The sequence below is a fragment of the Pomacea canaliculata genome, linkage group LG3 (assembly GCF_003073045.1).
Source record: "Pomacea canaliculata isolate SZHN2017 linkage group LG3, ASM307304v1, whole genome shotgun sequence".
Lineage (NCBI taxonomy): Eukaryota > Metazoa > Mollusca > Gastropoda > Architaenioglossa > Ampullariidae > Pomacea > Pomacea canaliculata.
Genome location: NC_037592.1, coordinates 1,059,519 through 1,083,249, shown reverse-complemented (window position 1 = coordinate 1,083,249; position 23,731 = coordinate 1,059,519). Strand labels below are relative to the sequence as shown.

Here is a 23,731-nt window from a genome sequence, read left to right as displayed (position 1 = left end):
CTGTATACGTGATTGGACGGAAAGGAGCATTTGACCGATTTTTTTTTAAGTAAACGAAGCTCTTAAATCAAGGTGAGGTATGTGTATACAAATGTGTGTTAGTGTGTGTGTGACAAAGTACAAGAATATTCAAGGTTCTATGTGACCCTACATATCGCTGTACCTAGCTATGTTATGCAAGTACTTCTGCGCTAGTTAAGTACAGATGTAGGTTTATTTTTAATTCTTTTCTGGCGATTCCATCATCGTGACCAAGATTGTGAGGCTTTGTTTTTCTTGGGACACGTATATGTCTTTATTGTATTTCTGTAAAGCTTTAATTACCCCCAATACAGAGGACTCCGAACCACAGAGAAAGACTGAATTTCAAGGACAGGGCTGCTGATCCCAGAATCATATGTTGTCTCAACAGGTACATCAAACATACTAATGTGATCGTGAAAAGATAGTTTAACTGTTGTCTAGCACTGTGCCAAGGTACCCTGCACTGCTGTACCACCTCACTATCAGTGACTACTAGTGTAGAGGCAGGCTTTTCTGCCGCCTCACTGTCAGTAACTTACTAGTTTAGTTCATTGTTACTCCAGGTTGTTGTTGACATTCTAGCTCACATTCTCATCTGGTGTGGTCACCTCGATCGTCAAAGACAAGGCAAGACTGGCCAGAGTCATCCACAGGCAAATAAAATTATTGGTACATCACAGCTGCCATTGTCTGACTTGTATCTTCATGCAGTGTGAAAGATGGCATACAGCATCGCCAGACAAACACCCCTAGCTCTCCATCCTAACTTTCAACTGTTGCCCTCGGACAGGCGCTACAGTGTCACGTGCGTGAAAAGCTGCCTTCCAGAGGTCCTTGAGACAGCAGCCATCACCATCCTGAATAAAAGGCACAAGGACTCGTAGGTTATAATTAATGCCTGGCATCCTTCTGATGTGTGTGTGTGAGGGTGTAGATGTGTGCGTGCGTGTTGAATATCGTGTATGGGTATGTCTGCCCGTTATGTTGTGTGTGTGCTTCGTATTTAATATGCTCATATTATGTTTGTATGTGTGTAGTGATAGTGAGCCTAAAAAATTATCACTTGGATTTCCTCGGACAGACAATAAAGTTTGATTCGATTTGACTTGATTAATTAAGCTAGCGCTTTCATTGCCACGTGTGGGCGTACTTGGTTACACGAGGTGGTACTTTGCCGGACGTGTGTGGCGGAGCGAGACAGCCATGGCCTACCGGAAACGCCAGTGTAGATGCGGCGCGCCATTCACTCATTTATTTCCACTGAAGTGTTTGAGCCCGCCACAGCAGCCTGTTGCCTAGAACGCCATCTACCGACAATGCCTGTGAGTCAGTAAAGTCCTCACTTTCTACCTCAACGATCGGTGTTTGATAATAATGAGGCAATGGATTGAGAATTTTCATTTTCACATCAACTCACATCAGTTCTGGTCCAAAGGTGAGTTACAGTTTTTTCATATTATTTCTCACATCTTCAAGAAATAATATTTATTGTGTGTTGATCCAACTCGGCGACATGGCCTCTGACCACAGCAGCCTTTCACAATCAGATATTTCTCACAACATTAACTGAACTCTAAAGGTAATCGAGCATGTTCAAAGCAATAATAAACGTGAGACAAAATATAAACTCTGTGTTTCAATTTCACGGAGGAACCCTAATAGTATTCATTCACCCTGTGCTATTGCCTATTGACGTTATTAAAAGTGAACCTCAGTGCATTTGATGTGTGCAAGTGTGTGTATCTCGGGATCGAGCGAACGTCACTGACTTTTCCTTAGTAGAACACAGAAGTGTATATATATATTAATGTTAAAGTATTGTGTAACTTACAGCATCGATATATATTTATATCTTATGTCATTAATTTATTCAGATGAATTTAAAAGGTAAATGTTCTTTTCCTTCTCAGCAGATTTTCTACATCTCCCAGTTACAGACTTGAAAATGTTCTGCTTTCCTAGGCTGCCAGAATAAATTTGTGCTGTTCTGGCATTGTGTCAAATTGAAGTCATGGTTAGTATCATGTCATATATAGACTAAACTTTGAATATAATTAACATGTTTTGTCTGACAGTGCATGTGTAATCCTTCAAACTTTGCAGTGTGATTCGCAATGTTTCATTTATATTTGTACAAATTTTAGAAAGTCATACTGAAGTATTTTTTATTTTCTTTAGCAATCTAGTTGTCACAAAACAGTTTGTTGTGAGCCATGATTAGTTTTTCCCGCTAGTGTCAATTTTAAGTACAAATTTTGTGGACCATTCTTCACTTTTTGCATACCATCCAACTAGAATTTTTCTTTAGAGAATGTTGTACAAAGTGAAGAGTTACTATAAGCCATCATTACATGTATGATCAATGTATAGAACTAGAGAGATTAAAATTTCAACAACCAACATACAAAACATTTGTTAGTTTTGTGTTGTCAACATTTTCATGACCTTTTTCATATTACTTCCTTCATAAATTTTGCTTTAAGTAATATTTTTAGGTTGAACTGATGCTCAATCGTACTTTGACACTTTGAATTTATTATTTGGTTTTTTGTTTTGTTTACAGAAGCTTATTGTTATTTTGACATCATCAAACTTGTGTCTTTGTCTTTCTTCTGATTCACTTTGTTCTTCTGTTGCAGTCAAAATCCAGCAAGAGCGAGTGTGTGAAGGTAGTGGTGAGATGTCGGCCATGAATGAGAAGGAAATAAGTGATGGGCATCAAAGGTTGGACTGATCATGATTTCATGGGGCTTTCTAAGTGAATATTACAGTGAAGCTGATGAGAATGTGCTTGGAAAAATCAGGATAAATTCTCAAAAAGTAAACACTTCTACCTTAAGAACAAAATAGACCTTTTATTTATTGTGAATATTTTGTGAAAAAAAATCAAAGCTGCTTTTGACTCTAAGTCATTTTACTTGTTTTCCAGAAGTCTTTGTGCTTTTGTAGGTCCCCATTATTCTTAATACATATCATCAGACTTTCCATATCATTTGTCAGGGTTGTGGACATAGATGTCAAGAAAGGAGTTATTGACGTCCGAAACCTAAGGGTCAGGCAGGAGAACCACCAAAACATTTACTTTTGATGCAGTGTACGACTGGAAGTAAGTAACCATGCAATCACTTTTCTGCTCTTTAACATTGATTGAGCAGTCAAGTTGTTGAGTCATGTGCTAAGACCACGTATTTCCAGCAATGTGCTTGACACAAGTGGGTCTGTGTAAAAGTATCTGCTGAAAACCTTGTGAATATCATGTGAAATTAAGTGTCGGTACTGCTTTAAAAGAAACAGTAGCCGAGATGCAAACTTTTAAACATTTGCAAGATTTTTGTGAAAGTATTAAAGTATGTGCTACTGATGGACAAAACAATATAGAGGCCTAGAGACTTTACTTCCGACTGCTTGCAGAAAAGTAAATGAGCAGAGACAGGGTCCTGAAATGCTGAGATGTGAATTAGTTTTAGATAGATATGTTCATTTTATATATAACTTCTGGACTAGCCCAGAAAAGAAATTCTGCGTGCTGAACATTGTGTTTGCTTTTGGTATCATCTTGTTATCGAAAGGTATATCACAGAAATATGATATGTTAATAGAAACTTGAGGGGGGTAGCACAGTCTAGTGTTGGCTATGTGTGTTTAGTTATAAGTACACTCTCATAAGATCCATAGGTCATGTTGAAACCTGATTTTCTGTATGTCCAGCTCTAAGCAGCAGGATTTGTATGATGAAACTGTGCAATGACCTGGTAGACTCTGTGCTCCAGGGTTTTAATGGACCATCTTTGCATATGGGCAGACAGGCACCGGAAAAACATTCACAATGCAAGGTTTGTGGCAGTTGGTTGCATCATCATTTGAACATAGCCTGTTGATATGAGGTACATTTGTACACGTGTATTTTCACACAGAGACACATGGATGTACACAGTAGGGACTCATATATGCACACAGAGGTAGCTGCTGTAGAGAGAAGTAAAAAAGAGGAATTATGAAAACGATTGTAATTTTGTGTACAGGTGTCAAGGGTAATCAAGAGTTATGGGGTGTGATTCCCCGTTCGTCTTGAGCAGGTCTCTTTGGTCACATTTCCCGTTCTGAAAATCAGCAGTACTTAGTGAGGGCGTCATACCTAGAGATATACCAGGTGAGTTGTCCTGGATGTAAGAGTCTTGTGCAGGCTACAATATTGCATGGTCAATAGTATCTTTTCCTGAGAGAATGTTATTCTTCTAGGGGCTTAATTATGAAGCGAGAGCAAGTTGTTTCCCCAGGGCAAAATGGGGAACTCAAGGAAAAGCGTCTCGTTTCCAGTTATAAAGTGGTATTGAGGCCTCACAGACATTAATTCATTTTTCTTGACCTCAGGACATCTTTTTGCACTGCGTTGATTACTATAGCTTCAGGGATAAAATATGCGGGGATGAACACTGCTTTATAACTTTGGAAACAAGACACTTATCCTTGAGTTCTCCATGTTGCTCCAGGGCAGTGAGCTACCTTCACTTCATTATTATGGCCTCTAAATGTGCCTTCACTTCATTTTGCAGTTCACTCTAATTATGTTAAAATCATGTTCCTGTTCTTCTATACTTTGATGGAGAGCTTGACTTTTACTTTCACAATCAACAAATGGCAGGGTTGTCTAGCCTTAATTCTATAAAAGTAAAATTGACACTCAAGACATATATCATGCACTTTGTAGAAGGAAAATACTGGTGAGTTAATATGATTAACAGGAAGAAATCAGGGACTTGCTGTCTAAGGACCAAAGCAAACGTCTAGAGCTCAAGGAACGTCCAGACACGGGAGTTTATGTAAAGGTAATTAAAAATACTCATGAGTTTCTTGGGAGAATGTATGGGTGGGGTGTGTATGTGTGTTTTTGAGGGTATGCGTGTGTGCACACGCACTTCTTTTGGGAAAGGAGTTTCTTTATATTTAGTAGTTAAATGTGGGCAGTTTTTTGGGGTTTTGTGTTTGCTTGTTTTTTTTACTAAAAATTCCTCCATTTTGGCACTTTTATGTCATTAATTAATATTATACTATGGTGCTAGGGACATTTCAGTAGCAGAATTAGTCAGCATGTTAAACTCAGTTGTTTTATTTATTTGTTTTGTTTGCTTTAATGTATTTGCTGTCTCCAGGACTTGTCTTCTTTTGTGACTAAAAGTGTGCGTGAGATCGAACATGTGATGAATGTTGGGAACCAGAACAGATCAGTTGGGTAAGCACACGTTGTTTATCAGCACCACAGGCCTACTTGCCATTTATTGTAGCTCTTAAATCAGTTTACTGTACATACATTATAGCATATATCGCAGGGACATTACAAATGATTGTTAAATGGTTTATAAGGAGGGTGCTAGACTTGCTTCTCCTTTAATGAAACAAATATCATGACTATTCTCAGCAACAACCACTCCATATAACATATGTCAAGATGAGTAATCATAATTACATAATATACTAGGCAAGAAATAAATGCATAACAAAATAACAAAAGCATGTGCTAGTATGTAATGTCGTTATCCAAACTACTTTTGATATTTCATGAAATTGCGTTTGTTCTTTCAGGGCCACAAACATGAATGAACACAGTTCACGCTCTCATGCCATTTTTATCATCACAGTTGAATGTAGTGAGGTAAAAACTTTTTTGCCTCATTTATAGCTATAAGTCTGTTAATATTTTGTGAAATAGAAGTGTCATATAACCTATATAGTTTTGTTAGTATCATGATTTGCTTACATGAATTTATGTGGTCCATCTGATGACAAACAAGCTCTCATGGTGTTGATCCAATAGGAAGTTTTTCGCTGACCCATTGATTTTTGTAGTTGCTATGGTTTAGAGGCCATTGTTAATATTAACCCTGCTGTTTGTTATTTTAATTAAACATTTGGTTCCGTGTGATTGCGTTTCTATGCATTTATTTTGGTTGAATATATTGTTCAATATCATTGTAAATGTTCATTGTAGTTGTGTATTTTTAGGTGTACTTCACGCTTCTCTTGATGTCTCAAACTTTTGCTTTAAAACTAGTGCTTTCAGCAGTGTCATGCCAAGGGGAAGCACTGAATAAATAAATTGTTTCTTTTATCAATCTCAAGGGTTGATGACAAATATAGAATCAAATAACATAACTCACAAATGAATACAAAAAATTAATAGATGAATAATAAACTGATATTTCTTTACAAATAACTGCATTTAATGAGGTTTTATGTTTGGTTTTTAGGTTGGGGCAGATGGAGAGAATCACATTCGTGTTGGCAAACTGAACATGGTGGACCTGGCAGGAAGTGAGCGACAAGCAAAGACTGGGGCCACTGTGAGTGTTAGCAGTATTGTCCTTTCAGCAGATTCATTAAACTGTTACTCTATGAACTGTGAATCTCCATGCTGTATCAATATTTTATAGTTATAATAATTATAATAAATTATTACTCTATAAGTGTTAGCAGCAATAAATATCCAGACAGTATCAGCATAATAAACTCTTACTCTTCATCATAAGCAACATTGCAAAATGTTTGTTAGGTGTTTATGAAATTCTTCTCTTTTATTTCATTTAGACATTCAACATTATCATCATCTTCACCACCGCTACAACCACAACTACCACTGTGCTGCTGTCATTACTGTCTCCTTCTCTTCCACAGTTTTTCCATTATTGTTTGAGAGAATTCTATCTTCATCATATTTCTTGCAGTTTTACCTGATATGTTTGTGTGTGAGTGTGTTTGTAATTTATAATTTATGTGAAGAAATGTAATTTTAGTCTTATGTAGTCAACTCTGATTGTAAGAATTAAGATCATTTATTTCTTGCTTTCTGGTATTTTAGGGTGACAGATTCAAAGAAGCAACAAAAATCAACCTGTCACTTTCAGCTCTTAGCAACGTCATCTCTGCCCTGGTGGATGTTAAAACAACACACGTTCCCTACAGGGACTCCAAACTCACTCGTCTCTTGCAAGGTGCAGAGCATTTAGCATGTTTTCTGTTTTCATGCCTTTTCACATGAGGCACCATCCAAAACTCAATTTTATTGTCTCTTTGTAGGTCCAAATTTTCTGTCATTTAGTCATTTGTCCCTTGATTGGAACTAGTTGCTGGGGTGACACATGGATAGGCATAGCAGCTGACAAGGTTTGCCACTCAAACATGTTTTGGGCAATAGTGAGCAGGTCCTGCACAAGACAACAAGACCAGTTTATGGCATTTGACTGATGCAAGAAAGGCTTCATGGTGTCCTGCAAGTGTGGCAACCTTGCTTCATACAGAGTCATTGATTTTATGTTTTCTGCACAAGCCCTAGAACACTGTCTTCAGGCACTTGTTTTCAAATGCCTGGATTCTCCTCTCAGTTTTAGCAAGTAGAGTCCATGTTTCACATCTGTAAAGCAGGACTGGCACTAAAAGCGATTTGTACAGATTGATCCTGATGTAGATATCTGTTGTGGAGTTTTTACTGCCATCATATCAGCTCGCACAGAGAGATACACCTTTTTACTTCTCTTCCCAAGATAAAAAAAAAAAAATAAGAAAACAAAAACCCGGCTTAATATCTCTGAAAACTATATGTAACATGAAAGAAAAAGATAAATTAAAAAACGAAATGGTATTCCAGCTACATATTTTTATGTCACCAAATATTGTTGGCAATTAGTTTATCTAAATTAGCCTGCAGTAAGACTGATTTTACTTTTGTCTTCACTGCTTAAGAAGGTATATTGGCAACCTTGTGACTGGCCCACTTACGTTTGTCAGCAGGTCTCTGTACCATGATGAGGCTAGTTCCTTACATTATTTCTGCCCTTCCCAGGCTGTGTTTTTATGCAGCTACCACAGTATCTCTAGCTTCTCAGATGTTAATCTTACTTTTCTAATTAGGAGCAGAATTAATCACATGCATGTTCCCTCCCCTCAGACAACCGGTATCAGTTAAGGGACAATTCAATAAATGAAACGACCATATGCAGGTGTTATTGTCTAGAAGGTGACAGGGTGGAGAGACTGAAAGTGGTGTGGTGGTAGTAGTATTGTGAGAGCAAGTATTCATCAGACATTCATTGTTTGGTACAGACTCGCTAGGAGGAAACAGCAAAACAGTGATGGTGGCTAATATTGGGCCTGCTGGCTACAACTATGATGAAACCTTGACCACTCTGAGGTAAGTTGTTTAACGAACATAGGCAGAAGGTCAAAGGTTCAAAAAGAGACTTTTCACACTTCCTACATTAGATTTAAAAACAGCTGTTTGTTGTATGGGTTTTGCTGGAAGTTTTGATAGAAATTTTGCTTTACCGACTAAAACAGCAGTCAGAGGAAGCATAAAACACTAACCTAGGATCACATGCTAAATGGTGTTACTGTTGTTAAAAGAAGTGTTAAATAGATGCCATTGTCTTCAGGTATGCCAGTCGTGCAAAGAACATAAAGAATAAGCCCAGAATCAATGAAGATCCAAAAGACGCCTTGCTTCGTGAATTTCAAGAGGAAATTAACAGGTATGTATTTCCTATTGTTTTACTAAATTTAATAACATTCAAGTCCCATCTCTGTTTGTTCTGTTAACATTTTTGCGGCAGCTCACATTTTCACACAAGAAGTCCCAGAGTTCTCCAAAGTTTAACTCTATAACTTGCCCAGCATATGTAGGCCAAACCAGTTATGTTCTGTGATGACCGTGACCTAGCTCTAAGTCTTCTGTGATGTTCAGCTGATTCCCACACCACCACCCCCTCTATGACTGGCTAAGTGTTGATAATTGCAAAATACAGAGTATTCTTGCTTGTCTGAAGCATGCACTCTACCTCTGTGGTTTGTGACCTCTATTGATCAGGTTGAAGAACCAGTTGGCTGAACGGGGTGGCCCCAAAAAGAAAAAGAAGAGAAGATCAAGGAGAACAAGAGATGGTAATTTGTTAGCATATTACTAGTAATTTGTTAGCTTGTTACAGGTATTGTTGGTCTTTAATTTCTGTTGGGAGCAGAAGGCCTCTGCCATGTGCTCAGATGGGCTGTAACTGACATGTCTAGTGCATTTAATCATTCCATTGCAGACATCATATTTCGTAAATGTGGTCACAGATTTCACTACCAAGTAGTTATAAAATACTCACTTCTAGTAAAGACACAAAAAAGACAGAGATCAGGACATAAAAACGCTGCAGATATTTTAACTATTATTTCTTTGTACGGAATGTGCTACTGTTTTGTTTTGTTTTTTTTTTTTTGGGGGGGGGGGGTTGGTGATTTTTTTAACAGAAATTGTATCTATCTTTTGACTGTTTATTGATGATTTGTGGCTAACAGGACAGATTATAGAAGATGATGAAGATGATGATGAAGGGGATGAAGAAGATGAGGGATTGTTCATGCAAGAACAGATGACTAGGCTGGAAGAACAGAAGAAGGCTATCCTCAATAACCAGTCACTCATTGCTGAGGTTTGTTGTTACTGTTTGGGTCTGTCCTTCCTCACTGAATAAGTTTAAACCTAGTGCCAAATAATTTAGTGCGTGTTGTGTAGAGGGGTAAGTTGGCATGTGATTTCAAGTCTTCTGTTTATCTGTCTTGTAAGTTCATTTCTTTTGTTCAGGAAAAGGAGCAACTCCTTGGAGAACTCCAAGAGAAAGAATCCCGGCTGGCCAAAGAAAAGGAACAAAGAGACCAGCTGGCCATGAAAATAAAGGTAATATAAAGAAATCAGGTGAGGTTGATGAAGACGTTTAAGTAAGGGCATGTTTAAGTGCAGATTAACAACTAGTAATAAACATAAATTGTTTTGAAATCCTGTTACAAAGAAATAATCCCCCATGTCTTGACACCAGAAAAGCAGTATGGGACAGATGTCAGACACTGTGTTGCAGGCTATGGAAAGCAAACTCCTGATGGGTGGCAAGAACATTGTGGACCACACCAATGAGCAGCAGCGAGCTCTGGAGCAGAAACGACAGGAACTTCTAGAGCAGGCTGTGGGTTTTGCTTCTTTAGTGATACAAAAATGACAAGAACTTTTAGAGCAGTCTGTAGGTTTTACTTAATTTAGTTATAGTATAAAACTGTGTCAACAAAATACAAAAACAACAGGAGATTCTAGAGCAGTCTTTAGGTTTTACTTATTTAGTGTTATTTTAGAACTCTGTCAACAAAATACAAAAAGTATCATGCTTGAATCAAGATATCTCGAAATTTTCTCAACAGACACAATTCTTATGGTTAGATCAGTCAAGCACAGATTTTGTAGATGGTAATGGTCTCTGTTTCTATGGCTGCAGCGCAAAGAGCGTGAAATTCAGCAGAAGCTGGAAGAGAAGGAAGAGTCGGCTGTGGAGATAAAAGAAACCTACAACTCTCTGCAACAGGAGGTGGAAGTCAAGACAAAGAAACTCAAGAAGGTCAGCACCATTAAACTGTGTGTGCTGATGACAGGCCCTTTACATGACATTTCTTATTCGCAATCTATTTGATATTTGACAGTTATATCATAGTCCATGACCATGAGGATCAGCAATCTTAATGATCATAAAATTAATTCAGATGGTGTCAGAACACTTGTAAACTTTGACCGATAAAGATGCATTATTTGCTGTTTTAAAACAATATGATTGTTTTTGGTTTGCAGATGGTAACAAATATTGAAACATTAATTGATTTTTGCTATAAATTTAGTGCTTACTGTGTATCTGTAACACCTGCTAATATGGTGTTTATTTTGTGATTATGCGTGTGTGCATGCATTCAGCTGTTTGGTAAGCTGCAAGCAACAAAGGCTGAGATCCAGGACCTGCAGGAGGAGCACACTAAGGAGCGGCAGGAGCTGGAACAGACGCTGATGGAGCTGACAAGAGAACTTAAGCTCAAGTACGGCACAGTCCCTCCTACATCGCAATATTATTCACATCAAATATGTTATTCAAGTCAAAGTATAAGAACATCATAGGTCAAATATATGAACATAACATATCAGAATTAGGAACACTATGTATGTAGATACGCATTTCAGATATAAGAACAGATATGGGAACATTATACCACTAACAAGAAGACTCAGATAGTACATGTCACATGTAAATTTGTGCTCACATTTACAAATGATGTTCAGGTATCTTATAATTGAGAACTTCATACCCCCCGAAGAGAAGACCAAACTGATGAACCGCGCTGTGTATGATGAAGATGCTGACACCTGGATGCTGCGCCCACTAGCCAACAAAAAGTGAGACAATCCTTTCAGATTTCACTCATGTGATTATCTATAATACAAGTTTAGTCATTTGTGAAGACAGTTATAGATTTCCTTCACATGATTGTTAATGTTAACTGACAGTAGCAGCAGTGCTACAGAAAAGATAACATGTAGCTGCTTATATACTTATATACTTAGATCATGACTGCTGTCATGTATAAAATACGAAGGTTGGGATATAAAGAGGTTGAATTTATAATAATAATAACAACAGTACTTGAATTGAGTGCATTTTCCCATATGGAGGTGAGCTCAATGTCCTGGGCATGGAAAGCTCTTGGTGAGGTCACCAAAATCTTTGATAGATGTTAGGAAATGAAAAATTCTGCAGAAGTATATTCGCAGTAGATTTATCAAAAAGTTACTGAATTCATTTTGACCATTTTCATGGGGTTTTATTTTTACATCTTGAGTCATGTAGGTTTTGTTCTTTGGGAAATGTCTCCTTCAGATTGAGAGAAAATAGCCAGTTATAAGTTATTTGTTGTTGCCATGCTGTGGTCAGTGATGCAAGTAGATGTAGTCCCTGCGATTGCTAGCATTACCTGATGCTAGATAGACCCAAACAAAACAAGAAGTTGGTGAAGTGAATATAAAATTTTGGGTTCCCTCCCCTTTAGCACTCAAACAATGGCCAAACGACCTGTCTCAGCACTGGGAAACAAACGTCCTGTCTCAGAGTTTGCTCGAAAAGTTGGTGCTATGGGAGGCAACCCTCGGTTTAAGGTGACATTCTTCTTACTGGTTGCTTTCTTTACTTTTCGTTATGGAATGCTTAATTCCATCAGTTCATTGTTGGTATTTACTGTAATTCTTTTTAGTGTATGGATAATAGAAATGAAAGGAAAGCGGAAAGCTGAAGGTCCACTGGGGACCACCATTTTTGTTGTTTAATCAGAAAAGCAGTCACTGACATGCAAGTTCTTGTGAACCTTTACTGTGAGACAGAGGGAAGACAATTTATTGTGAAAGATAAGTTAAGTCTTACTGAAGAGGAAGCAAGCATGTGCTGAAGGATTCTGCTCTCTTCTAAAGGGAGAAAACATTCTGTGTGTGGAGCTGGACATGCCTAATCGTACAACCAGGGACTATGAGGGGCCTACCGTAGCCCCTAGGGTCCAGGCAGCCTTGGATGCAGCTCTTCAAGATGAAGATGACATTGACATTGATGGGGGAGCTGCTGTAATCATGGGCAAAGCCAAAGCCAAGAAGAAGGCTGCAAGGTACACTGAAGTATTTTAATCTGTCCTGTTTCTCTTTTCAAACTATTTTTAAAGATATTGTTAGACAACTGCATTCACTCTTCCTTAACAGAGTTCTGGTCTTTGCTGCTCCATCAAGCTTCACAGGATAATGCATTAGAAGTGACTTTGTTGTGTTTTCCATTACAAACAAAATGGCTGGATTAAGAGTAATTTCTCCTTGTGATAATCTAGATGTTCTAAAAAGTATTTTTTTAATGATTTTGATATGTACCATCAGAGAAAAGAGGTGGAGAAAGAAAAGGAAAAATGTTAAATGATGTTTCTTATTTATTGTTAAACTGTATACTGACATTCTTTGGTTCAATTTCAAGACCCAAAACAGCCAGCAAGAGAGTGGAGGACCAAAAATATCCAACTTCGCGTGGACTGGTTCCAAAGTAGCCATTGTCATCCATCTATCAACACTGGGAGAAAATTTTGTGTTTTTCTCCATTTGCTGCTGCTCTCTATTAAACACTTTTTCTTGAAGGTACACTTTCTCTTATTATCAGGCTTGCTGGAATCAGACGATCTCTTTATCAGGAGATACTTTAATTATAGCTTTTCAGCTACCTTGCTCCTTATTTTTAAACAAGGATTGTTGCTGTGTACTTGCCGATTCCACTTTTAGTCACAAAAAAACAAACAAACTGATGCTGAAGTTGCTGATGCTTGTAGCTGATGTGTTTGTACAGGTTTGAAGGTGTAGTGTTGTGGGGGTGGGGGATTTATAGTTGTGACTGACTTTTTGTAGATTGCATAAATATTGCCTTTTCAACCTGTGAAGTTATAAACCAGCTGCATATTTTTATTTCTATTTTGTATCTTAAAACTAATTCTGATCTTGCTTTTAAAAGTGTACTTTGAAATATTTTATTGTTTTTGATGGAATAAAATACTATATGGAGAAATGGGAAAAAAAAGTTTTTCAAGAATGTGGAAGATTTATGAGAGCTAAGCATATTTTTATTTATGCCATTCTTACAAGAAATAAAATGTTGCTGAGATTTTAGGAGCCACTGCTGGTGTTTTGGTAGGAGACAGATACCATTTGGCTGAATGCTGATGAGTGATATTTACTGTAAATGTTAGGAGCATATTTTTGACAAGTGTCTTGTTGCTTAAGGAGCATGACAATTCATGGGGAATACAGGGGAACAGCTAATCTGTGATTCTGGAACATTCATTACAATCGATGTGCACTCGCATGAGACACATCACACTATATAGGGAACATCATAAATCGGCTGAATTGTGCTCATGTAATACCACCATTGTTCACAAGGAAACAGTCTAAATGCTGGATTTTCACACTTGCTGATGTAAATATGGTAAATTTCTTGACCATGATGCAGTGCATACCTGAATAATCTTTTTTTATCTGTAATGACCCACCTGGTTCTTTCAAAAGAATCTACTTAATGAACCCTGATCCTTTTGTGTCTGTCAGGAGAATTAAATGTTGATCTTCACGGTGACAGTGTGACTGTTGTCTGATGATCTTCATGGTGACAGTGTGACTGTTGTCTGATGATCTTCATGGTGACAATGTGACTGTTGTCTGATGATCTTCAGGTGATGTGACTGATGATCTTCATGGTGATGTGAATGCTCTGATGAATGGATGACAATGTTGTCTTCATGGTGACTGATCTGATGATCTTTGAATAGTTTTACATCTAATTTTTTAGGGGGATAGTTTTTGTTTGGTTTTTTTTTCCAACAAAATATTTCCAAACGGAGCTAGTGTATGTGACATCTGGATTGCAAAAATAGTTTGTCCCAGCATTGACAATGTAGACAGGGCTTCCGCTAAGGCTAAATTCTTTGGGGTCCCAGGGACCCCTTCTTCAGATTTTTAAGGGGTCCCTGTTCTTCCCCCAACTTTGGAGAGGACCCCATTGACGAAAATTGAAGGGGTCCTCCGAACTTTTAATGCGTACTGTACGCAATTTTTTGCGTAAGCAGAAGACCTGGTAGATAATGTAAAAAAAAAAAGAGAGGAGGGAGATGTGTTAAATGTGTATATAGACAAAAGAATTGTAATGATTTTGTGTGGAATATTTGTCGGTGTATGCTGGCTGGCAAAATGCATGTTTAATGATGATTATGGCTGCTTCCCATGAACTGCTGGCATTACACCTGACATGCAGCTGACTACAGTTCTGCTCTTCCCTTTCCCTTCAGGTTGACTCATGAGCAGGTCAGTCCTGAATAGCTGTGATGTCTTGTAGATGCACATCTTTTTCAGCCTTCTTCAGCTTAATGTTGAATCTGATTCCTCGCTGTAGCTAGTCTGTGTTTCCATGCTTAATCTGCCATGACCTTGAGTGGCACTTGGGAGAGAGGGAAGTTTTTTAGCCTGGCTTTTCTTTTCAGTCAAGCAGTGCATGTGAAGATACCATGCGCGACATTTTTGACAAACAGGAATTCTCATTAGTTGAGGTACTCATATTTTTAAATTTTATGATGCTAGCTATTCACTGGCTTTATTGGCTGCTCCCTTTCTCTCTTCTTGTGTGCTCTCACACACACACAATTTTATTTTAGGGGTTTGTTGTATTGACAAGCTGGTATTTTGAAACACATTTTTTTGCAAAATCATCATCAGTTTTCAGTTCTTTTTTCAGATGAGAAATATGCAGCAATAAATTGGTTTGTGGTAATCATTATGCAGGTATTTCTGTCTCCTGTCCCTGGATGCCTGTTTGTTGCACTGATGTTTGTGCCTCCTGCCTCTGAGTGCCTGTCTGTTATGCTGGTGTTTGTGGCCTCCACACCCTGTTCACGAGCCCTTTACTGGGTGTTACTTTCTCTAAATAATTCATGACATCGCTATAACACATATCTGTATTGACATACACAACTCTGCAGTTTGCTGGCTTTCGGATTGCCATTTCTCACAAGTCACAAAGAGGGGAGATTTCTGTGACCCAATTCTAAACAGACAACAGTCTAAATACCGTTTTTATTTTCTATCTCTTTGTTTAATTGGAAAAGATCATTTGAATCCTGGTTAAGACTGCAAAAAGTTGACGTTTGGCACTTTGCTTCTGATAATTAAAAAAATTTTAATAGCTTAGAGAGGGAGATATCTGTGGTCTGAGTTATGTTTCTGTTCTTTTTTGTAATCCTCAGTGTGTATGCATGCACGTCTGGATGCCTAAGAATGCACAAGCTTTAATCACAATGTGGACATCAGTTTTTAATTTTGATAGCAGCGCCGGGATCGTTTTTTAAAAATGTTTGGTTGCTAACACTTCTTATATTCAACATATCAGTATCCTTATGCCTGTGTTTGAATGTACCATGTGTGAAGTCATTGTTTTTGCATTATTTATTAGAAATACATTCAAGTGTTGTCATTGTTTCATTCTTTGTCCAAAGACTTCTTTACAATTTACACCTCTACCTGAAGAATCTTACATGGTTTTCTCATGAGTATAGATTTGTGTACATTAATTTTTTTGTTTGCACGAAGTAAGAGTTGTTTCTCTTGAGTAAGCTCTGATCATACATCTCTTTAGATTTATTTTGCTTCTTGTCTGCATTGTGCGCTGCTCCGTCCAGAATATTTTTCTTTTTTAAAAAAGATTATTTTTACCACCTTTGTAAACCTGTGGCTGCCGTCTTGCTGCTGTGTGCTCTCTGTTAGTGCATACTATGTGAACAGTGTTCATGCAGATCAAGGTCGTACATTTTATATGTACAAGAGCAGATGACATGGACCATGTTCAAGACATAAATAAAATGTTCTTGCTATCCTTCGGTTGCTTGTCATATCAAGTTCTGGTTGTGGGATGAGGTGCTACATGACCTACCCAGGGGATAAACATGTGACCAACACATGACCTACGAGTAGTTCATGCACATACCTTCACCTCACCGGTGTTATATCACATTTATTTAGCGTTCACTTATAAAATATATATAATATATAAAGAAACGTGTCAATATTTTTTCAATGACATTGTGAGAAGCATGTAATGGCTTGTTTGGTAAATTTACCTGGGTCCCCTCAGCTCCACCTCCCCCCTTCCCTATTATGTGCTAAACACTGACCACAGGCCAAAGTTCCCACACATGGCAGTGATCAAAATCTTTGCCCAGGTGGTGAAAAACCCACAGCTTCATGCAAGGTTTGTTCAGGTGTCACTGTCCTCTCCACCAACTGCGTCCTGCTTGGTGGCCTTGACATTGTTCAGTGCGATGTGCAGACACACCGCACGCCATATACAGAGCACCCTGTGGATGGCTTACTGCACATCGGCAAGAGTGAAGTTGGGACTGCCAGGTCCGTAAAGACTTAACTCTCGCAGCAAGTCTTCTGCCAGACTCCTGTCGTGGCCAGTCTGGTCGTGATGAATGTTGTGGTGGTGCTGGTCAGTGTGGTGATGGTCCCCATCTGCAGCACAATGTTGTCTGTTGACATCACAGGTGTCTTCCACAGCCGATGCCAAGTGAGACTGCTCACCTGTAGTCGCAAGGCAGGTGACCCTGCTTACTAGTAAGTCTTGTAACAAAACTTTCATTACATAAAGTAACAACAAGACAAGAGACAGACATCATCAAGAAGTTCCAGACAATGGTTTTTCTCTCTCTTGCTCTCGCTGCCAGATACCTTTCCCCCTGCAGACCAATCTACCCCTCTGTCTGCTTTGCTCTTTACCTCTAACCCTCTGTCATTTCCTGTCGGCCCCACTGTCTTTCTCCCTTTTTCTCCCCTCATTCCACATCCCTCTTGCCTTTCCCCTCTTCCTCTGTGTTTAGGAGGGGGTTGATGGCTCACAGTGCCGTGTGTATGAGGGTGGGGGTGGCTCAGTGCTGTGTATTTTGGAGGGGTGTAGCTTGCAGGTGTATATAGTAGGGAGGGGGTGACTCATATCTGGGTGCAGACAGCAGTGTAGCTTCAGAACCAGTAGATATACATTGTCATGAGCTAGTCTTCACAACCTGCCTTCAGTGAAAGACAAGTACAGTGTCCACGAGTAAAGATACAGAGGATGTACAACTGCATAATATACACAATAGTACAACACACTCATGGCACATACAATAGTACAGACAAAAGACATCTACAGGATGATTCAGAGAGTGGGCCATACACTAAGATTACAGATGCATGACATGATTCAGGGAGTGGGCTCTAGAATAAGTCAAGCTTTACCTGGTGCTTGCTGCCTCACAGGAGAGGAGAAAATGATGTGGTGTTCACATTACTGGTAGAAATGTAAAGGAGTACAGGTAGAAATGAGCATGATGTGATGCTCACAGCATAGGTAGAAGAGTAGATCATATATAGTGAGTACAGGTAGAAATGAACATGACGTGTTCACATTACAGGTAGAGGAGGTAGATTGTGTTCACCATACAGGTAAAAGTGATCATGATTTGTTCACAGTATAGGTAGAAGTGAGCATTGGTGGTATTCCCAGTGCTGGTAGAAGTCAACATGATGTGTTCATAGTATATGTAGAAGTGAGCATGATGTGTTCACAGTAAGGTAGAAGTGAGCATTTGTGGTGTTCGTTGTTCATATAGAAATGAACATGACATGTGATCGTTACAGGTAGAAGAGTAGATGATATATATAGCGAGGTAGAAATGTGTGTGGCATTCACAGTACAGGTAGAGGAGGTAGAGGAGTAGATGAGGTGTTTACCATACAAATAGAAGTGATCGTGATGTGATGTTTACAGCATAGGTAAGGGAGTAGATGGTGTGTTCACAGTATGTGGAAGTGAGCTTGTTGGTGTGTTCACAGTACAAGTAGATGTAAGGTAGATTGTGTGATCACAGTATGGGTAGAAGTGATCATGTGTTCACAGTACGTTACTGGAGAGCATGGCAGTACAGGTCGAAGTGAACAGACACAAGGGGACATGCTCAAGGCTACGATATCGAGCACCATACATATCCATACATATCCATACATAACCATACATAACGGGGCAAATGTCAAACGCCTGACCAAGTTTGACAAAGTTGAGTGAAGGTGGCAGGAGACCAATGGTCATTGGAACTTAAGCCAGCGTGGTCAGTTTAAGCTTGTTTGTCAACACATTGCCAATATATTGTCCAGTACAGCGGTACTTCGGGGTACATGACATGTTTGACCTTGCCCAGACGGCATAACACACAACACATACCTAACGCACTCGTGACCTCAGGAAAGATGTAGTCCTGCCTTGCTTACCTCCCACGCTGTACACCCTAATGGCCACCAAGTCGGGGCAAGTAGACTGTCGAGGGAGGTAGACGGCTCGGTCACAGTACAACAGATCTGTCAAGTCTGATCCTCGGTAACTGCTGCTACCCCAGCTCCCACCCCCACTCACACCTCGAGAAGTCGAAGAAGACGCGAAGCGGGGGTTGGAGGGAGACGGGAGGCGGATTCCTGGCCCGGTGTGCGGCAAGCACTGTTCACAGTCAAATGGAGCTTTCGTATTATTACATTTTTGTGGTAATTAAATAGGGTTCCATTAAACAACGCAGTTCATATTAGATGTAGCATGCCTAGTAGTTAATGTTGTGGTCTGACTATGAAGTCAGTACATGTAATACATATTGTGCAGGACTGTAGCAGGCAGTACCATGCAGAGGAGCTAATATTGTGGTCAGGTGAAGCAAGCAGCAATACTATAGGGACAGACATTCGCTTTCACTGCACATATGTGATGTAGTAATAGTGTTACAAATGCTCTCGCGATGTAGTAGTAATGTTATACAATGGTCTTCTCTGTCACAGTGTTCGTAGGATGGTCTGTGAGGTCATGTGTTTCCACCGACCTGCAAGAGGAGACTGAGGGCATTGGTCAGCTCCATGTTGCGTTCTTTCAGCTCCTCCATGGACAGCTGTTGTCTGATGGCCAACAATTTTAATTCGTTGATCTGTCGACAGTGACAACCCGTAGGTGAGCTGAACTCCATGCAGCACCTGAAACATCTCGCTCATGGTGAAATATTTGAGTGGTCCATCGACTCTAGACACTAGAGCCGTGATGACTTCTACAGGCATTCCTCGAGTAGGGACATCCGTATTACAATCAAGCTGTCACAGGTTTATTAATTACAGTTACAGACATCTGGTTCCTAGTAACTAATTCTGGAACTACTTTGTTAGATTATTATGTTTAAAATGTTTATTGGTATTGAGAGGTGTTTCTGAAATGTTTTCTGCATGAAAGTTAAACTAACTGCTGCTAAAGACGAACTGTAAGTTTGTTTTACCACTTAATTCAAAAACCGACTTAAAGATCGACGGCCTCAGGAACTAACTCAATGGTGTGTCAGTCAGATGGTGGCACAGATCGTCTCACTGTCTATACAGTGGCGTAGGAAGATGCTCGTCTTCAGGGAAGGGGGCATAGTTCACGCTTACAGTGAACGACGTTCACATTCTTGTCTCCTCTGAGGGGGCGGCTGCCCTCCTCGCCCTCCCCCACCCGGTTCATACGCCACTGTTGTGCTGTTGTTATAGACAGACGCGGCCTTGTCACCGGTCTCGTACTGTCTACAATCGGCCCACTGTGTGGGCGCCCACTAGCGCCGTCTAAATACCAAGCGCCCACATTGGATTATTCCCACATCACAACCTCTGAGATACTTTGAGAGAGGTCTGAGGTATGGTACGTACTGCGTCTATCAAAAGCAAAATAAATCCGTGTATCCTTAGTTTGAATGCATTCTTCTCATCTTTCTTCTCTTCTTTTTCTCAGTTCCTCACCCCCACCTAGTCTGTCAGTGCCCCCACTGTTCTCAAACAGTGATGTATGTGTGTCAGTCTGGCACAGGTAGGTACAGGACGACACAAGTAGCTCCAGACATTCCAGAGGTGTGGTAGCCCAGACTCAGCGCCGCGCTGACAAGTGGATGTTGTTTATAGTCATCACAGTCTGGCACCCACCCCACTGCCTGTGCTCAAGGCTTCTCAGTGAGCCACAGGCTTACCTGACTGCAGGTGTGTGTAGTGGACCCGGGTGTTTAGCTTTGGGTGTGTGCAGGTGTGAGCCATCTAAGCCTCTGATGTTATATTAGGTCTGTCACAGAGGTGGAACCCACAATTCACTCAGGCTGAGATCTGGCATCGATTGTTATTGCTGATTTATTTTAGAGGATGCTGAAGTTGTTTTTAATACAATTTTTGATTGCTTGGTCTCTCTGAGTTGACCATGTCCAAACGTTGGTTTCTGTTCTGTCCAATCTTAGTTGTTCTCAACTTCAGTTTCAGCTTTGCGACTAATAGGTGGTGATCGCTGCCAGCGTCTGCTCCTCGCTTGACTTGCACGTGTTGCAGGGAGTGCCTCCATTTGATGTTGATGATGATGTGATCTATCTGCCTTTGTGTCCGTCCATCAGGTGATGTCCAGGCTAGTTTGTAGGTTTGTGCGCAAACAGAGAGCCACCAATGTTAAGATTGTTCTCTTCACACAAACTAGAGTCCCACCATTATCGGTAGGTTCCAAGAACTTCAAGAGCAACGTCCTGGGTGTCCTACTCTATTTTCTCCATCGAGAAAAAGCTAGAAGTGTTCCAAACCAAAGATCTCCTGGCCCAACACCATCTCTAATAAAGAGCTGCGAGACAGGGCAGGGACGTGGACGTTGGCAGAAGCAATCCAACTGCGTCACTGGCGATGGCGAGGTCACGTGTGCTGCCTGCCTCCAGACTCCCTCCCCAGAACAGCGCTACGACGGAACCGCATGCAGAGAGGAACAGAGGCCCAAAGAGATGAACCGTCGACAAGAACCTCAAGAGCAGCAGACAGAACCAGATGGGGGTCCGTTGTTGTCTCCTCACGTGCCAGACGCCAAACATTGATTGATATGAGTTCTGTTATCGAGGGGGGGGGGTCTAGTAGTCAGGCTACATAGTCTGTTACACAAGTAGGCTCTATATTCTGTCAAGCTCAGTGGAGTGTAATAAAGGTGGGCTCCACCACTCCCACAGGCTAAATACAATCTGCTATAGAGGTGGTACACTATGTGTTATAGAGGTGTGTTCAATAGAGGTTGGCTACATATATACAAACTGTCATAGAGGTAAACTATGTGTTACAAAGGTGTGTTCAATAGAGGTTGGCTATATATACAATCTGTCATACAGGTGGGATCTATACAGGTGGGTTCTATATATACATAGACACGGGTCCCCTCGTTCTTTCCCGCTCTGTCATGGGTGCGGGCGTGCGTGCCTAGGAGCAGACATCAAAGTGTTCGGCACCTTGTGATTGTCATGTTTGCACTAAGCTTACAGGACTCGCAAGACTGTCGTCTTTACACTGACGTAACCTCAGCTGACAGTGTGACCTACAGCACTGACATGACCTCTGTACTCTGATGTAACCTGGACTCGTGGGTCTTTGCATGTCCTTGATGTCGACAAGCCTTGACCTCGCGTTCACGTTCTGATCCCTGGGTGGGACTGTCAATCACTCACATTCTGACCCAGCGATGGTTGACCCCTAGTCATGTGACACTGACCTTGTGACTGGCACTAACCTTGTTTTGTTTGGCCAGGTCCAGCGCCAGGAAGTGTTCTCGCTCCATGTGCAGGGCCAGTAGCGAGTCCAGGATGGCTGCCAGGCGACCGTCCTTCTTGGGGTCTCACCGTGGAAATAAAGTCGCGTGTTAGTGCCTCGGTCATTGCATGTGTGTATGTGTGTGTGTGTTTGTGTGTGTTAGCAGCTAGAATAATTGTTAGACAAGTTCTAGTGTCTGACATTGTCAGCTGGAATCTAAATAGTGAAGATACCATATATTTGGGGCTATGACCAGAAGTGCATTTCGATTTATCTTGAGTAAAGAGAGTCCGACCCAGGACGTCTGTCGTGTAGTACCTTTCTCCATTTTCACTGATTAAAACATTTAATACATATTCTAAGACATTTATTTGAGACCTCCTGCGTGCCCTGCTTCCCCTCTTCATCTTCACCCGCTACATCGTTTTTCAATCATCTGATGGTGACCCTGACCTTCTAAGTGTCCTACGTTAAGTTTGCCGAACACCATCTGGTGTGACTTGGACTAAAGGTGGGGAACATCTTCGAGACAAGTTCCCCATGTTGATCCGAGGTCAGTAGGTATCTTTGTCAGGGTATTAGGGGTAGAGGCTGACCTTGTGGTCAGTTTAGGCTCTTGCATCAATCTTCAGCCTCAGCACAGGATGCAGGTAGTCACCGACTGAAGGAGGCAGTGTGTGGGAGGGGAGACTTTACTTACAGACAGCACCTGCAGCGGGAACAAGGACAAGGAAATGGGGGAGAGAAGACGACTCACCTGCAATCAAGTGTTTCTTCTCCTCCAGTCCCACCAGAATTTTCCTTCGAAGGAAAGTCGCTTCGTTTCTATGGCAACGTAAGGCCGTGGCCCACTCCTCCTCCTTCTGCTCCAGGTACTGGTGCGTCTGGCGCCGCTGGCAGCGGAGAGACTGGATCATGTGACGAGCACGTGCCAGACCTTGCTCCAGGCGTCCTGCGCGTGCAGCTTCTCGGTCTCGGCTAGCCAACACCTCTACAGCACACATTCTCGGTTAGCCAGCACCTCTACACTCGACTAGCCAGCACACACACACACAATCTCGGCTAACCTTCTACACCACACACCTCAATGAAACAATCAGCACCACAGACAGAGAGAGAGAGATGCTCACACAGACAGACGACAAGAAAGATGGTCAGACAGTGGAGACAGACAGGTGGCAAGAATACGATGGCAAGAACGAGCATGGTCAGAAGTGGAGTCAGAAAAAGCGACGGAAACCCCCAAGACATGCAAGCAGAAGTGAGCTGACCAGCCAGCTGCATCTTGTGATTGTTCCACATGCCCTTCAGAACATCGGACTGGTCCAGCACCTGACTCAGTTCTCGCAGCACGGAGCTGTTCCAGCTTGCAAGGTGTTGACCTGCTCCACCTGCTTCATCTGCCACTAAACCTCTGTTTCCTCCGGTCTCCACTTCCCCACTCCAGTCCATCTCCGCCACATGCGGGCTTTCCGTGCTGACCTCGACGACATTGGACGGCTCCTCACGTGACCTCGAGAGCAAGGCCAACATGGAGCGAACCTGGTTGACCTTCACACTCTTCTCTTTGTGATCTGGGTTCTGGCCGCGCTGACCTCTGACCTGTGCCATGGTGTCGTGGCTGTGGACGACCAGACTGGCTGACACTCCGCGTGCAACCTCTTGGTTGTCACTTCCAAA

The 23,731-nt window shown here is 41.0% G+C and overlaps 2 protein-coding genes across 3 annotated transcripts; one reads left to right on the top strand and one right to left on the bottom strand.

Annotated features, from left to right (window-relative positions):
* Positions 1-1,293: 1,293 nt before the first annotated feature.
* Positions 1,294-13,546, top strand: LOC112559530 (kinesin-like protein KIF3B). Its single transcript, XM_025230859.1, is given in 27 exon segments — positions 1,294-1,459; positions 1,935-2,038; positions 2,664-2,712; positions 2,715-2,748; positions 3,025-3,072; positions 3,074-3,130; positions 3,733-3,769; positions 3,771-3,804; positions 3,807-3,857; positions 4,047-4,174; positions 4,767-4,850; positions 5,175-5,254; positions 5,605-5,674; positions 6,270-6,362; positions 6,878-7,010; positions 8,119-8,206; positions 8,448-8,543; positions 8,879-8,952; positions 9,352-9,485; positions 9,638-9,730; positions 9,909-10,013; positions 10,317-10,436; positions 10,784-10,902; positions 11,144-11,257; positions 11,908-12,013; positions 12,323-12,510; positions 12,864-13,546. Coding segments are annotated over 26 exon segments (2,208 nt in total). The 5' UTR covers positions 1,294-1,459; positions 1,935-2,035; the 3' UTR covers positions 12,934-13,546.
* Positions 13,547-14,197: 651 nt separating this feature from the next.
* Positions 14,198-23,688, bottom strand: LOC112559532. 2 transcript variants are annotated; one of them, XM_025230861.1, is made up of 6 exons: positions 23,323-23,688; positions 22,809-23,042; positions 22,032-22,135; positions 19,321-19,422; positions 18,728-18,950; positions 14,198-17,005 (listed from the first exon to the last, which is right to left on the bottom strand). In XM_025230861.1, the coding sequence occupies exons 1-6, from the start codon at positions 23,660-23,662 to the stop codon at positions 16,788-16,790; spliced, it is 1,221 nt and encodes a 406-aa protein (XP_025086646.1). In that variant the 5' UTR covers positions 23,663-23,688; the 3' UTR covers positions 14,198-16,787. The 2 variants fall into 2 exon arrangements, with proteins under 2 accessions (XP_025086646.1, XP_025086647.1); XM_025230862.1 differs by having other exon boundaries at positions 14,198-16,936.
* Positions 23,689-23,731: the final 43 nt, after the last annotated feature.